Below are 11256 nucleotides of genomic sequence, written 5' to 3'. Positions count from 1 at the left end.
AATGCCTCCTATATCCACACTCCCAGTCAGTATTTAGCTATGTTGTTATTTTATTTCCTGTTCAGTACTTTCTGAGTTCATCCTCTGGATTCTGGGGCTTGACAGCACAACCAACCAATGTTACGGACAACACGAGACACAATTACTAGCAATAGGAAACAGTCTGTACAACGAAAAGATTTACCATTTCTGTGATCTCTGCGATGTCCTCCCTGTGTTCCCAACTTGGGAACATATTAGTGAAGGTCAGAGGCTCCAGGCCAGCATGAATTAGATAGGATTTGGGGGGCTTCTTTACATTTTTTCCTAAAACCAGTCAAAATAGAAAAAGAGAAATTACAAATGGTACCATATTTTGCAATGTCACTCACTATCCAAAGCTACCTTGTAAGCATGTTTAATTGATTCTTTTCTTAACAGCTGAAGTAATTTAAGACAGGAAGAATAAATTCCACCATTATGTTTTTTTAAATGCAGTATGACACCTTTAAACATGTTTTTTGGTACTCTTAAATCTTCTTTTATTGTATCTGACCACCAAGATCAAACCATGTATGCTGAAAATCCCCCCCATTACTTCCTAACCCGATGTTACTTCTTATCTTTCTTACAGAAATAGAATTAGAATAGAGTAAGCAGAGTGTGATAGTCTGAAATTAGCCAAAATCAGGTAAATAAAACCTTCTGGTACGCTCAGCAGAAGTGTCCTGACAGCAGCAAATAAAAGCTTAAGCTTGGAGAATTAAGTGAGAATGTTTAAACTGTTCTTAAATTGGGATACTGAGGTGTAACACAATAATTTTGCTATTACAAATTCAAAGGAATGGGATCTGAAAGTTAGCAGAGGTATTGCACTAGCTGGATGGCAAGTACTGATGATTTTCAAAGTCCTGCTTCTGCAAAACATGTATGTGTGCACACAATACAGGATATGGACATAACCCTGCCTGGGAGTGATGCTGTATCAGATTAAGCAGTTACAGTCATTATGCCAAGTACTGGTAGAAAAAAGGCCCTACTGGTTGAATGATTTAATTCCCCAAGGATTCAAAAGCACTGATAAACTCCGAATATTATTTGAAAGAGGTAGACAGGCAGTCAGGGATTGGGAGGAGCTATCACTCAAAAAATATTGTAACCCCATCTTACTTGGATTCAAACAACTCAGTCTAATAAAATCTTTCTTCCACATAGGCAGTGGAAAAGCTGAAGAGGTTATAAAGCCCAGGTGAAACTAACCGAGCTACATGATACCACCTCACTTCTAAGGACTGTAGCTACCCTAAGAACTAATTCTTGCAGAATACTGTTATTCCTTACATTCAATCTCAGAGCATCTTTCATGCACTAAGATTTCCTCTGGAGTGTGTAATTCCATTATAGAAGACCCTGTTTTTTACTGTATTCACTACCTGTACTTGATGCATGTGGGCTGTCAGGCAGGTGGGTCAAAAAGAACACAACCCCCTCCTCCCTATGGCTGAGGAGCACCCCAGAATACTCATGCAATAATCTGTGCTGAATGCAAATGGAGAGCCTGGCTGGACATTGTTGTTCCACTAGGTCTGCAAAACCTGAACATTACAGGTTTGGATTTATATCAGAAGTTAGGAACAAACTGGTAAGAGAGAATATGTTCACATGAAACTCTGAATACTAGAGAAGAAAACTCTGTGGAGTAGTCTAACAAATGTATTAAAATGTGAGTGCATTAACTGTACAATTTAGGCAGGAGATTTATCATTTGAATATTTGATTTTAAGCCTTCTCTCCCACATATTTTCACTGTGGTTTATTTCTTCATTCTCCTGTGAATGATTCAAGAACCACTTAAAAACTTTACATTTAAAAAATGTGTGAATCTGTTCTAGTTGCACTGTTCCACTCTCAGTAACTCAGCCAAGAAATAAAAGGAGAGTGGCATTTGCTAATGATCCGGTACAGGCAAGATGAATTTGTATGTAAAGTGGAGAAACATTTTTATTGCATGAACTCTGCCCTCAGCACAAGCTGATCTCCTCACTAAGAATTACTGAAAGACAAACCGGATTCTTCCCTCCTCTAGCAGTGAGCAGCTCAGCTCTCCAGACTGCTGATTTAGCAGATAAAACCACAGAAACACTTTCAAGGTATTTTGACAAGTTAAATAAGGTTTATGCTCAAGGAGAATTGATAGGTATATTCATGAGATAGCCAGAGTTGCCAATCAACCTCTTTCATACCATCATATAGTTAAACATCGCAAGCCAGGAAAAGAACAAGAAAACAACAAATAAACCCACAAACCTGGGGGGTGGGAAGAGATGAGGAAAGAAATGGAGAGAGGAAAAATAAGAAAAAAAGCATTTTAATGCTTCTGATCACTTAACTATATTCTGGTAGTCAAAGTAATTTCAGCAGCATTGGTACCTCCTGAAATTCAATTTCTCCACCTGATAAGTAGCCGCACATAAGAGCTAGTCAGTCCTGACAGCTTGATGCAATGAAATTTTGAAGTGGTTGACAGAATTCCAGATATTGAAAATGACAGACCACCAGGACAGCACAGTTGGAACAGTAAAAAACTGCTGAAGATGTTCACATCTGTTTTAGCATAGAAATAGTACAAGTAGAATCAGTCTTTTAACAGTAGCAAGTTTGCTCTGTATCTATGCAACCACAGAGCCCAAAGTTTTTGAGAACTACCCCATCACGAAGAGGAAAAATGCCACAACTGCTGCAAAGTCATGGCCAGAAGTAGAAGAGTAAGCATCCCAAAAAAAAGCTCATCCTATGAACATATGCTAAACTTCAGACCCCTGAGGAGTCACTGAAGTGCTTTCCACTGTGTATCAAACTCAGATGCAGCAAATTCAATCCAGTGCAGAAGGTACTAATCCTTTTTCCCATCACTGAACTCAAAGAAGCTCCAGAAATCTGGAAAAGTATCCAAATCTCAGCATGTGTATCTTATTCTATCTCTGCTGGGGCCAGAAAACATGATTTTCATTACCAGATTACAGCACTGTATCAGGAACACTGGAGAGACCAGGATCTTACTTCCATCTCTCTCACTAGCCTGCTGAGCATCTCTGGGCACTTCATTGCACGGATGCTGTGCTGGCATTCACTTCTGTTGTGAAACACACTGTATGAAATGATTTCAAAGAAATGCATCTCACTCCTTCTGACTTGAAAAAACTGGGGGTGGTAGAGAACAAGTAACTGGCCTCTTCTTTAAGGAATTCAGAAGTAACTGCTAAAGACTCTTGCAATTACTGCCCTGTCTTCAGCACCCTGTTCCTAAACAAATGCTGCTGTTTGGTAGGGCAGTGCCAGGGACACCAGAGGATGAACCACACAGAGCAACAATGCAGTCCAACAAAGACCATGTTTCACTGTCTCCAGTCCTGGTTTTCAGCTGTCTCCTGCCAAGTGTTACTACCTCCTCAGTGACACAAGACAACTGGGTAGAAACACAACGCTTGCTTCTGCTCCTCTTCACCCTGCAGATTGGGAAGGGGACACTGGCTTATCCTCCTAAGGGTGGAATCCAATAGGGATATTGCTTTACCTCTTCAAATATACAAATGTCTATGGAACAAGATGACACCAGCTGTGTCACAAGTTGTAAAGTTTATTTGCTACAGAAGAAATCAATGGCATAATGAAGTCTCAAGGTCTATAAGTGATCAGAATTTCATTGCAAGAGGATATAATTTGCACCGATTAAGCCCTAGTGACTTATTCACAGTTGGAAACTGCTCTGAATTAACAGAACATTGGCTTTACTTATGCCTTCTCTCCTGGATGGTATACCTCCATTTATTCATTCTCTATCAGAAGATGCAAGGTCTGTTCCTAGCCTCACATAACCTTAGATGAAGTAGAGGAAAGCATTACAGTGTCTCAAAGAAACTCTACTAGTCCAGGAAATAATCTAGTCTGTGTACTCTCACATGATCATCAATTGCAGCTTGAATCTGAGTGGCAATAACTCCGTTTTGTAGAAATGAGCACAGAGACTTAGCTCTGTGCTCCAGCATTTCCAATGGCCATCTGTTTCTGTGTGAGACTTGTTCTTGATCTTCAAAGTCTTTCCTCTTTCCTCACTAAATCAAACCCCACTTACATCAGCAGACAGTATCTTCATTCAGTCCTTTGATACACAAAAGCTTATGAATTCTAAGAGAAGCTAGACAGAAGGCATTCAGGTTTAAGAAGCTGTGTTGTCAGAATTCACTTTTGGGGATCTGATGCCTGAAGTGTTCTCCCACAGTGGGGGCACAGAAGAGAAATAAAGCCTTTCCTCTGAGAACTGAGTCAGCAGAGTATCTTGGCAACTTGGGAACAATGCCATTACTAGACAAACTGTTTGCTAAGAAGGAGTGGAGAATCTATCTTCAAATACACTGATGTTTACTGATAACGTTGGGGGAGCACCTGAGTACTTTTCAGCTAGGGACAGTAATGCATGGAAAAGTAGGACACAGGCAGGCACAGCAATCTTTTACCTTTGCAGTACCGGAGCACTGTCTCCATGGCGCATTTCCTGTCTGTAGCCCACCTAATTCGAGCTGATCCAGCAATTTTGTTTTCCACAGGCCACCAGCCTTGCCACAGGTACACTTCATGGTGATTGTCAACAAGGAACAGTGCTGTGCAGCCAAAAAATAACAAATTCACCATCAGCCACTTACTAGCTCTTAGAATCCCCTGAACAACCCCAATCTTGCACGCTTGCCAGCATCAGGACAGAGTCATTTCGAAGCTTACCAGTCCCTTTTGTTATTCACCCAGCTGAACCTCAGCTGAATTCAGATTCTCTGATATAAACGATGTATTTTTATAGCAAACTTTTTGGATACATGTACATTTGATTAGTTCTCAGCATCTTTATAATGGAAAAATTACTGTTATTACTAACTCCTGTGTAAGCATCACATGCACACACCCTCCGGAGATAAACCACATTATCAGTGATTATAGTTACTGACTCACTGACCAATGCAGGATACACTTATTCGTTTTCCTGTTACTTAAATATTTTAAAGCACATACCTGGCTGAGGAGCAGTGTAAAGATCCTCTTGCAAGAATGGCATGGAATTGATGACAGCAGGGTCTCTTGAAGGGTAAACATACTCAGTGGCTGAAAATTCTCCTGATGAACTACTGAGGCTGAACAGGCGGGGGGTGAAATTAAACTTTCCGGGATCTTTAAAGAAAAAAAAATTACAAAGATTTTCAATAGAAAATGCCAGAGATGAATGTAAATAATAATAGCAAAAAAATTGGCTTCAAGAGTGACTGTAATTTTTCCAGTTTTTGAAAAATCAAGAAAGACAACCAGATGTGCAGGAGGACTAGCAACAGCTGTGAAGAACTTGAGCTAAAAGGCTGGCTGCCATCAGATTGAATCTGATCCTGGCTAGTTACTATCAGCCATTTCGTAACTGGCTGTTCTGCAGCTTAAGTGAAGCAAGGCCATCTCAGAGTTTACTTTTTAGCTGACAAATTTTCCACTTGGTAGATCAATTCCCCTGCTACTTTTGTTGGCAGTTTCAAAGCAAAGACCATACAAGAATTGTGTGCAGAACTGCCTCCTAAATCCCTTCAGAAGAGAAACAAAATGTGTTGGTAACAGTGTTAATTGTTGATCTGTGCAGCATGAATACAGAGGGGCTGCAGAAGAGGGAGAGAACAAAATGAAACACTTGGTTTTCCAGCACTTTCCTCCTACAACAGTATTACTTAAGTCAGTAGATTTTTGGAAGCATCTCTCTGAAGGGATCATCTCGACTACCAAGATGTTCTTCAAAAGCTTTACATTTAATCTCACAATATCGCAGATCAGTAAAGGAAAATGTGAGTGCCAAAACTACGAATGCAGATCTACCTTGCAACATGCAATCATAGGCCTTTCGATCTCTCCTTCCTAATGCATCCCAGAATCCCAAGGGCTCTGACCCTTCATCACATTCATGAATCGTCACCTTGCTGCTGCTGTGCAGCCCTGCCTCCAGAGGACACCTACAAAACAGAGAGAGAGAGTGAACCCAGCTTTCCTGCCCCAAACACAAACCTGCTGGCCACTCACATGATTAGAACCCAAAAGCACTCTACAGGCTTGTTGCACACTTCATGTCAATAGAGGCCTTTTGAAATTATGACAAAATTATCAATACACAATATATGGAATTTCAGCAACCATTTTTGTACCATTTCTGATCACATTCCCAGAGTGAAGGAGATGCTCGCATGAGCTCTCAGTATGGATTCTCACTGCCTGTTTTTGTAACTACTGCTGTCCTCCTCACATGCTTTCCTAAATTAATTTCTTCTTCCTTATACCCAAGGCTTGATTCTAATCCTCCTACCAACTAGGAGTTAGTCTGCTATTCAGATATTGAGCACCTCCCTTCAAATGGAAAGAGATTATGCTTTTTTTGCAACTGTAATTGAGCTGTAGGAAGAATAGGTGCATTTGACCTTAGATGAAAGTGATTACAGAACATGTGTATTCCCCACTACACCGAGTCAACTACCCATCATTCCTCCTCCTTACCAAGCATGCACATGTTGCAGTTGTACTCAGAGGACAGCTTTATTTAATTCAACTTTACTTTGAGACAGACTATTTTAAGTCAGTTGGTAGCCTGTATAAACATCTCCAAAATATAGGTCAGACACTCACTGTTCTTTTATCTTATTGGCTGCTGTTCTTCCTACATCCTTGGTGTGAGATTGTGCTTTGCAGCCATGCCACAGGTAGATAAGAGCTTTATTTATATTGAGGACAATCATGGATGTCCGGGAACGCAGGCTGCTGCAGTGACATGCTACTTCAAGTAAGTTTCCTTCATTGGGAACTTCTCCACGCACGCAATATAGCCTCCAGTCACCTGGAGCAGACAGGAACAGTGCAGCAGTATTATACAGTCACATGGGATTGAAAATCAAGACGTCTGCTCTGGAACAGCTGTTCTCAACTGATGAATTTCACATATTGCATGTCTGTATTGTCACAGAATCAACTAGTTAAGCATCAGGTTTGGCTAATACTACTTAAGAAACCCTGTTGCAGAAAAGATGCCTTCTGAAACCTTGCTACAAGACTACAAGTACCAATAGTTGAAGAGTTTAACACAGCAGAAGACCCTGCTCTGTTTCATACACGGAAAAAAGGGAAACAAATACAGTAGTTCTTCTATTCAGCTCCTCCTTCCCTGCACACCTTAGGCACAGGAGGCCACATTCAGATGAGAACTGGTACATCAACTTTTACAAGGGCATGCAGTGATAGGACAAGGGGGGATGGCTGTAAGCTGAAAAAGGGGAGATTTAGATTAGATATTAAGAAAAAATTCTTCACTATGAGGGTGCTGAGGCACTGGCACAGGTTTGCCCAGAGAATTTGTGGCTGCCCTGGAAGTGTTGAAGTTCAGGTTGGACAGGTCTTTGAGCAACCTGGTCTAGTGAAAGGTGTCCCTGCCCATGGCAGAGGGGTTGGAACTAGCTGATCCTTAAGGCCCATTCCAATCCAAACCATTTTCTGATCCTATGATGTCCAAGCTACACTTGTACTGAAATTCTCCTATCTCAACTGCAGCATTCAAGGAATACATATTGCAAAAAGTAATGAATGGGTAACAAAAGCTTAGTGTTCTCCTTGGAGCAGGAGAACTGCTCATGAACTCTTTTTCCCTGAATATGTAGAAAAGAACATATTTTAAAGCAAACGGGCACTTTGCTTAATTAAAAAATAACTAGAACAATTTATATGCATTTCTATACAATAAAGTCAGCTTTCTCTAGAGTGACAACATCTATTCTAGGCTCAAAGAAGAAACAAACAACCTTGAAACAAAGCATTGCAAAGCTGTCTCACGGTTTTCATGGCATTCATTTCTACAGAGTTTGGTAGTTGAGACGGAATTCAAAGCCCTTCACAATAGGCAAAAAAGGATTTTGGGGCAGAAGCTCTTAACTAACAGCAATTTACTTTGTGTATTTTCTTCTTCCTCTTCCCTTCTTCCAGCATGCACAATCATCCCTCCTTGGAAGCACTGCAGGAAGCATGGTGGTTCTTTCCCTTGAAGCACTTGTACCTGGAAATTGAAAGCACCACTCTTTATTAAAAAAAATGAAGCAAGGATACAGACTCAGGAAAACGAATCTCTATGGATTATTAAAAATTATACAGTTATGGCCACCCACAAGGATGGCTTTCCTTCTACTTTACAACTGCTGGCTATTGTTTAATTTACAATATATATCAGCATGCAATGGATTTCATATGTGAGCTGCATATTAAAAGAACCCTTTACCTGGAATTCGACAATCAAGAGTTTCAGAGGCTAAGGAATACCAAATAAACATTGACTTAAATTCGTTTAAACTAGTCATCATCTGAATTTTTACAGGATTAGGCCATCTAGTCTGATGTTCTTTGAAACTATTATGGAGATAATGTAAGAACTGAAATAGGTTCTCAATTTGAACTAAAACTGTTTTTTATGAGAACATGCATGGTCTTTGCTCATTAAACATTGCATTTTGATCATGAAACTGATATAGCCAATTGCAGTATCAGCTATATTGCACAGAATCTCACACTCTGGATCAAATGCATTTACATAACACCTCTATGAACTCCTCTCTTACTGGTCATGTCTACATTGCTATTAAAACTCCCCAATTACAGCACTATCAAAGAACAGAAAACAACTTTAAACTTGCATGCTGCTAATAGTCAAGCCACAACAAAGCCCGAGTACACCTGAAGAAAAAGCAAGCTGGCATGTCCTCTGTTTGAGCTTCAAATTAGCTGCATCTGCAGCTGCTAGAACCTCTGCAAAACAAGGTAACCTAGTAATATAATGACAGAGTAAATAAATTTAAATTTTCAAATGTATTTTCATGCCTTGGCCTGGCAGAAAGTGCTTCTCCTGTTCTTAGCACTAGGAAAACACTCCTGTTATCTGAACATGTACTTGAAGTGAAGGCACAAATTTGTGTAACTGTGCTTCACCTATTCCTGGAGGAAGAGAAGACATTCTCCTTCAGCCATTCTCAGAAATATCGTTTTTAGAAGTGGGATTTGGGAACGACAAACCATAAAGAAGCTTATGTGTCTTTGGAAGTTGGAATAAAGCCCAAAGTAATTTTGAGGTCTGGCTATTTGTACTGACAAGAACAGCTTTATAGAAAGAGAGGAGACAAAAAAGAGATAATCTGCATTTACCAGTAGTGACTACTTGGGCAGGCCAGTCTTACCAGGTCTGCCACCTAGGTCTGCAGAAAGCTCACCTGTGCTCCTCTCTCTTCATCAAGTTCCACTGTCATCAGTGCTGATGTCCCTTTCTCACTCACTGTGGAGTGCCTTCCTTGCCAAAAGAAATACACACATTTCTCTTTTCCAACAGCCCTTACTTGTTGATCTCCTTTTTGCCTGCTTCCCACTGCAAAACAGAAAGCACATGCTGAAGAAAGTACTCTGGCTATAGTTTTTAAAAGTACATTGTTTAATCTTATCTGCCAGCTCAGCACTAGCCTGTCCAGAACAGGAAAGATAAAATGTCTAACTGGAGGAGCATTAGGTCTCCAAGCCAGTACATCCCCATGCAAAGTTGGCATTGTCTCATCAGGTGGATGTAAGCCCACAGGCAGAGATGCCTGTGTTGGCCAGAGAAAGAGATGTAGAAAGAACTGGTACTATCTGGAGAAAAATAACTGTCATCACTTGAGCCAATTTGCATGTGAAATGGTATGTCCAGTCATGTTACCGGAAGACTGCATTATGGCTCATTTTCCACATTACGCTCTGTTCTTTGGCAGCAGGAGAGTAGCTGGCTGATGAGTGATACTGGAAACAGCAACAGTTGAGAAACATACAGGCCTAAAGAAAAACCTTTCTTGGTAAAGTGATATTAGCAAGGAAAACTACAGAATAAAAGAACACCAAAGCAGTATTTTGCAGTCATAAAAAGGTTGGATAAGCTTTATTTATTTTTTAGAATTAACTTAGTATTTCATGTTGGTCTGGATAGTGGGTTAGCAGTGAATGGTTTCTTTTGTTTTAAAGGATCGGCAGTTAGTTATGATAAGCAAAAAATGTTTTCAGCAAATGAAGTTCAAAAATACAACCTGTTATGGAATATTTTACTCTTTCCAGTGAATACTGAATAAACAGACATAAGGAAATCAAAGGTTTAAAAAAAACGCAAGAGCTTTAAACCAGATTATTAAAAAAAAAAATACTAAAACTTGTGCCTTGATTTCAGCAAGGCTGAAGAGCATCCAACTGAAATACTTAGGAGAAAACCTCCTGTTTTTTCAAGTTGAGAATAGTCAAGCCACCAGTCACTTCTAAAATTTATGGTTTTCACTCTTCTCTGTACATTCAGGCCATAAAAGTACTGCCTCCTACGTAGAAATTTATTCTGCTTTGGAGTGATGGAATATATTTTCATCCATTTGGATTAGGAGTCTGTTTACAGTTCAATATTAGTTTTACCCACTTCTCCCCAGATTTACAAGCTTTTGTATTTTTCTTGGATTTGCAAGTATATGAACTCAACAATCCTGAATAAGACCTTCCTACATTTTTTGGCTAAAAGCCTCAATCTGTATAGCTTCCAACCAATTTCAGTATTTTCCTATTTGGAATAATTTTTTTAAGACTATATTACTTACCACAAAAGCCACCTATTCTTTGTTTAGTGCCAGAAGGGAGAGTTACAATACATTTACCTGCTGCTTTCAGGCTCTTTGTCAGAACACTGCTAAAGTTTTCCATTTGAGACTGAATCCCATAGCAAAGGGCTTCCCGAAACAGCAAAAAGGACAGCACAGGCAATGAGTTGGCAATGGCTCTTCCTGTCATTGTTACTGTTCTCCATTACCTAGCAAAGTCTTTCCTTGTTGCTACGCCTACCTCTCTTGCAAGACATCAGACACTGTCATTAGTCCAGCTGCCTAGTTATTTCGGTGTTAAGCTGTGGGCACAATTCTGGCTTAATGAGCTGTCCTGTGAACATGTACACCACCACTGTTAGGTAAAAGCAGAGATGGATGGTATTACAATTTGATGTATGAAAAATAACTACAGCTTCTTTTTTTTTTTTAATGCTTTCTTTTAAACAATATAAAATAAGAAGCTGTACTTCTTAATGGCCTAAGAAGGCTAAATTAGCATTCCTAACCTTTAAAAGAGTTCTATATCCAAGGAAGTCTAGATTTTGCTCTCACCACTAACAGCAGCAATTTTAGCTGC

General features: G+C 39.8%; 1 protein-coding gene across 1 annotated transcript in view; it reads right to left on the bottom strand.

Annotated features, from left to right (window-relative positions):
* The window catches only part of SVIL (supervillin), a 69484-nt gene that overhangs the window by 1858 nt on the left and 56370 nt on the right, over positions 1-11256 (bottom strand). The window contains 7 exon segments of the mRNA XM_010014170.1: positions 185-306; positions 4494-4637; positions 5041-5196; positions 5878-6011; positions 6676-6883; positions 7984-8089; positions 9291-9442. Coding sequence (XP_010012472.1) covers positions 185-306; positions 4494-4637; positions 5041-5196; positions 5878-6011; positions 6676-6883; positions 7984-8089; positions 9291-9442 — 1022 coding nt within the window.

The sequence above is a fragment of the Nestor notabilis genome, unplaced genomic scaffold (assembly GCF_000696875.1).
Source record: "Nestor notabilis isolate BGI_N333 unplaced genomic scaffold, ASM69687v1 scaffold4395, whole genome shotgun sequence".
Taxonomy (NCBI): Eukaryota; Metazoa; Chordata; class Aves; order Psittaciformes; family Psittacidae; genus Nestor; species Nestor notabilis.
This window is presented reverse-complemented; position numbering and strand designations above follow the sequence as displayed.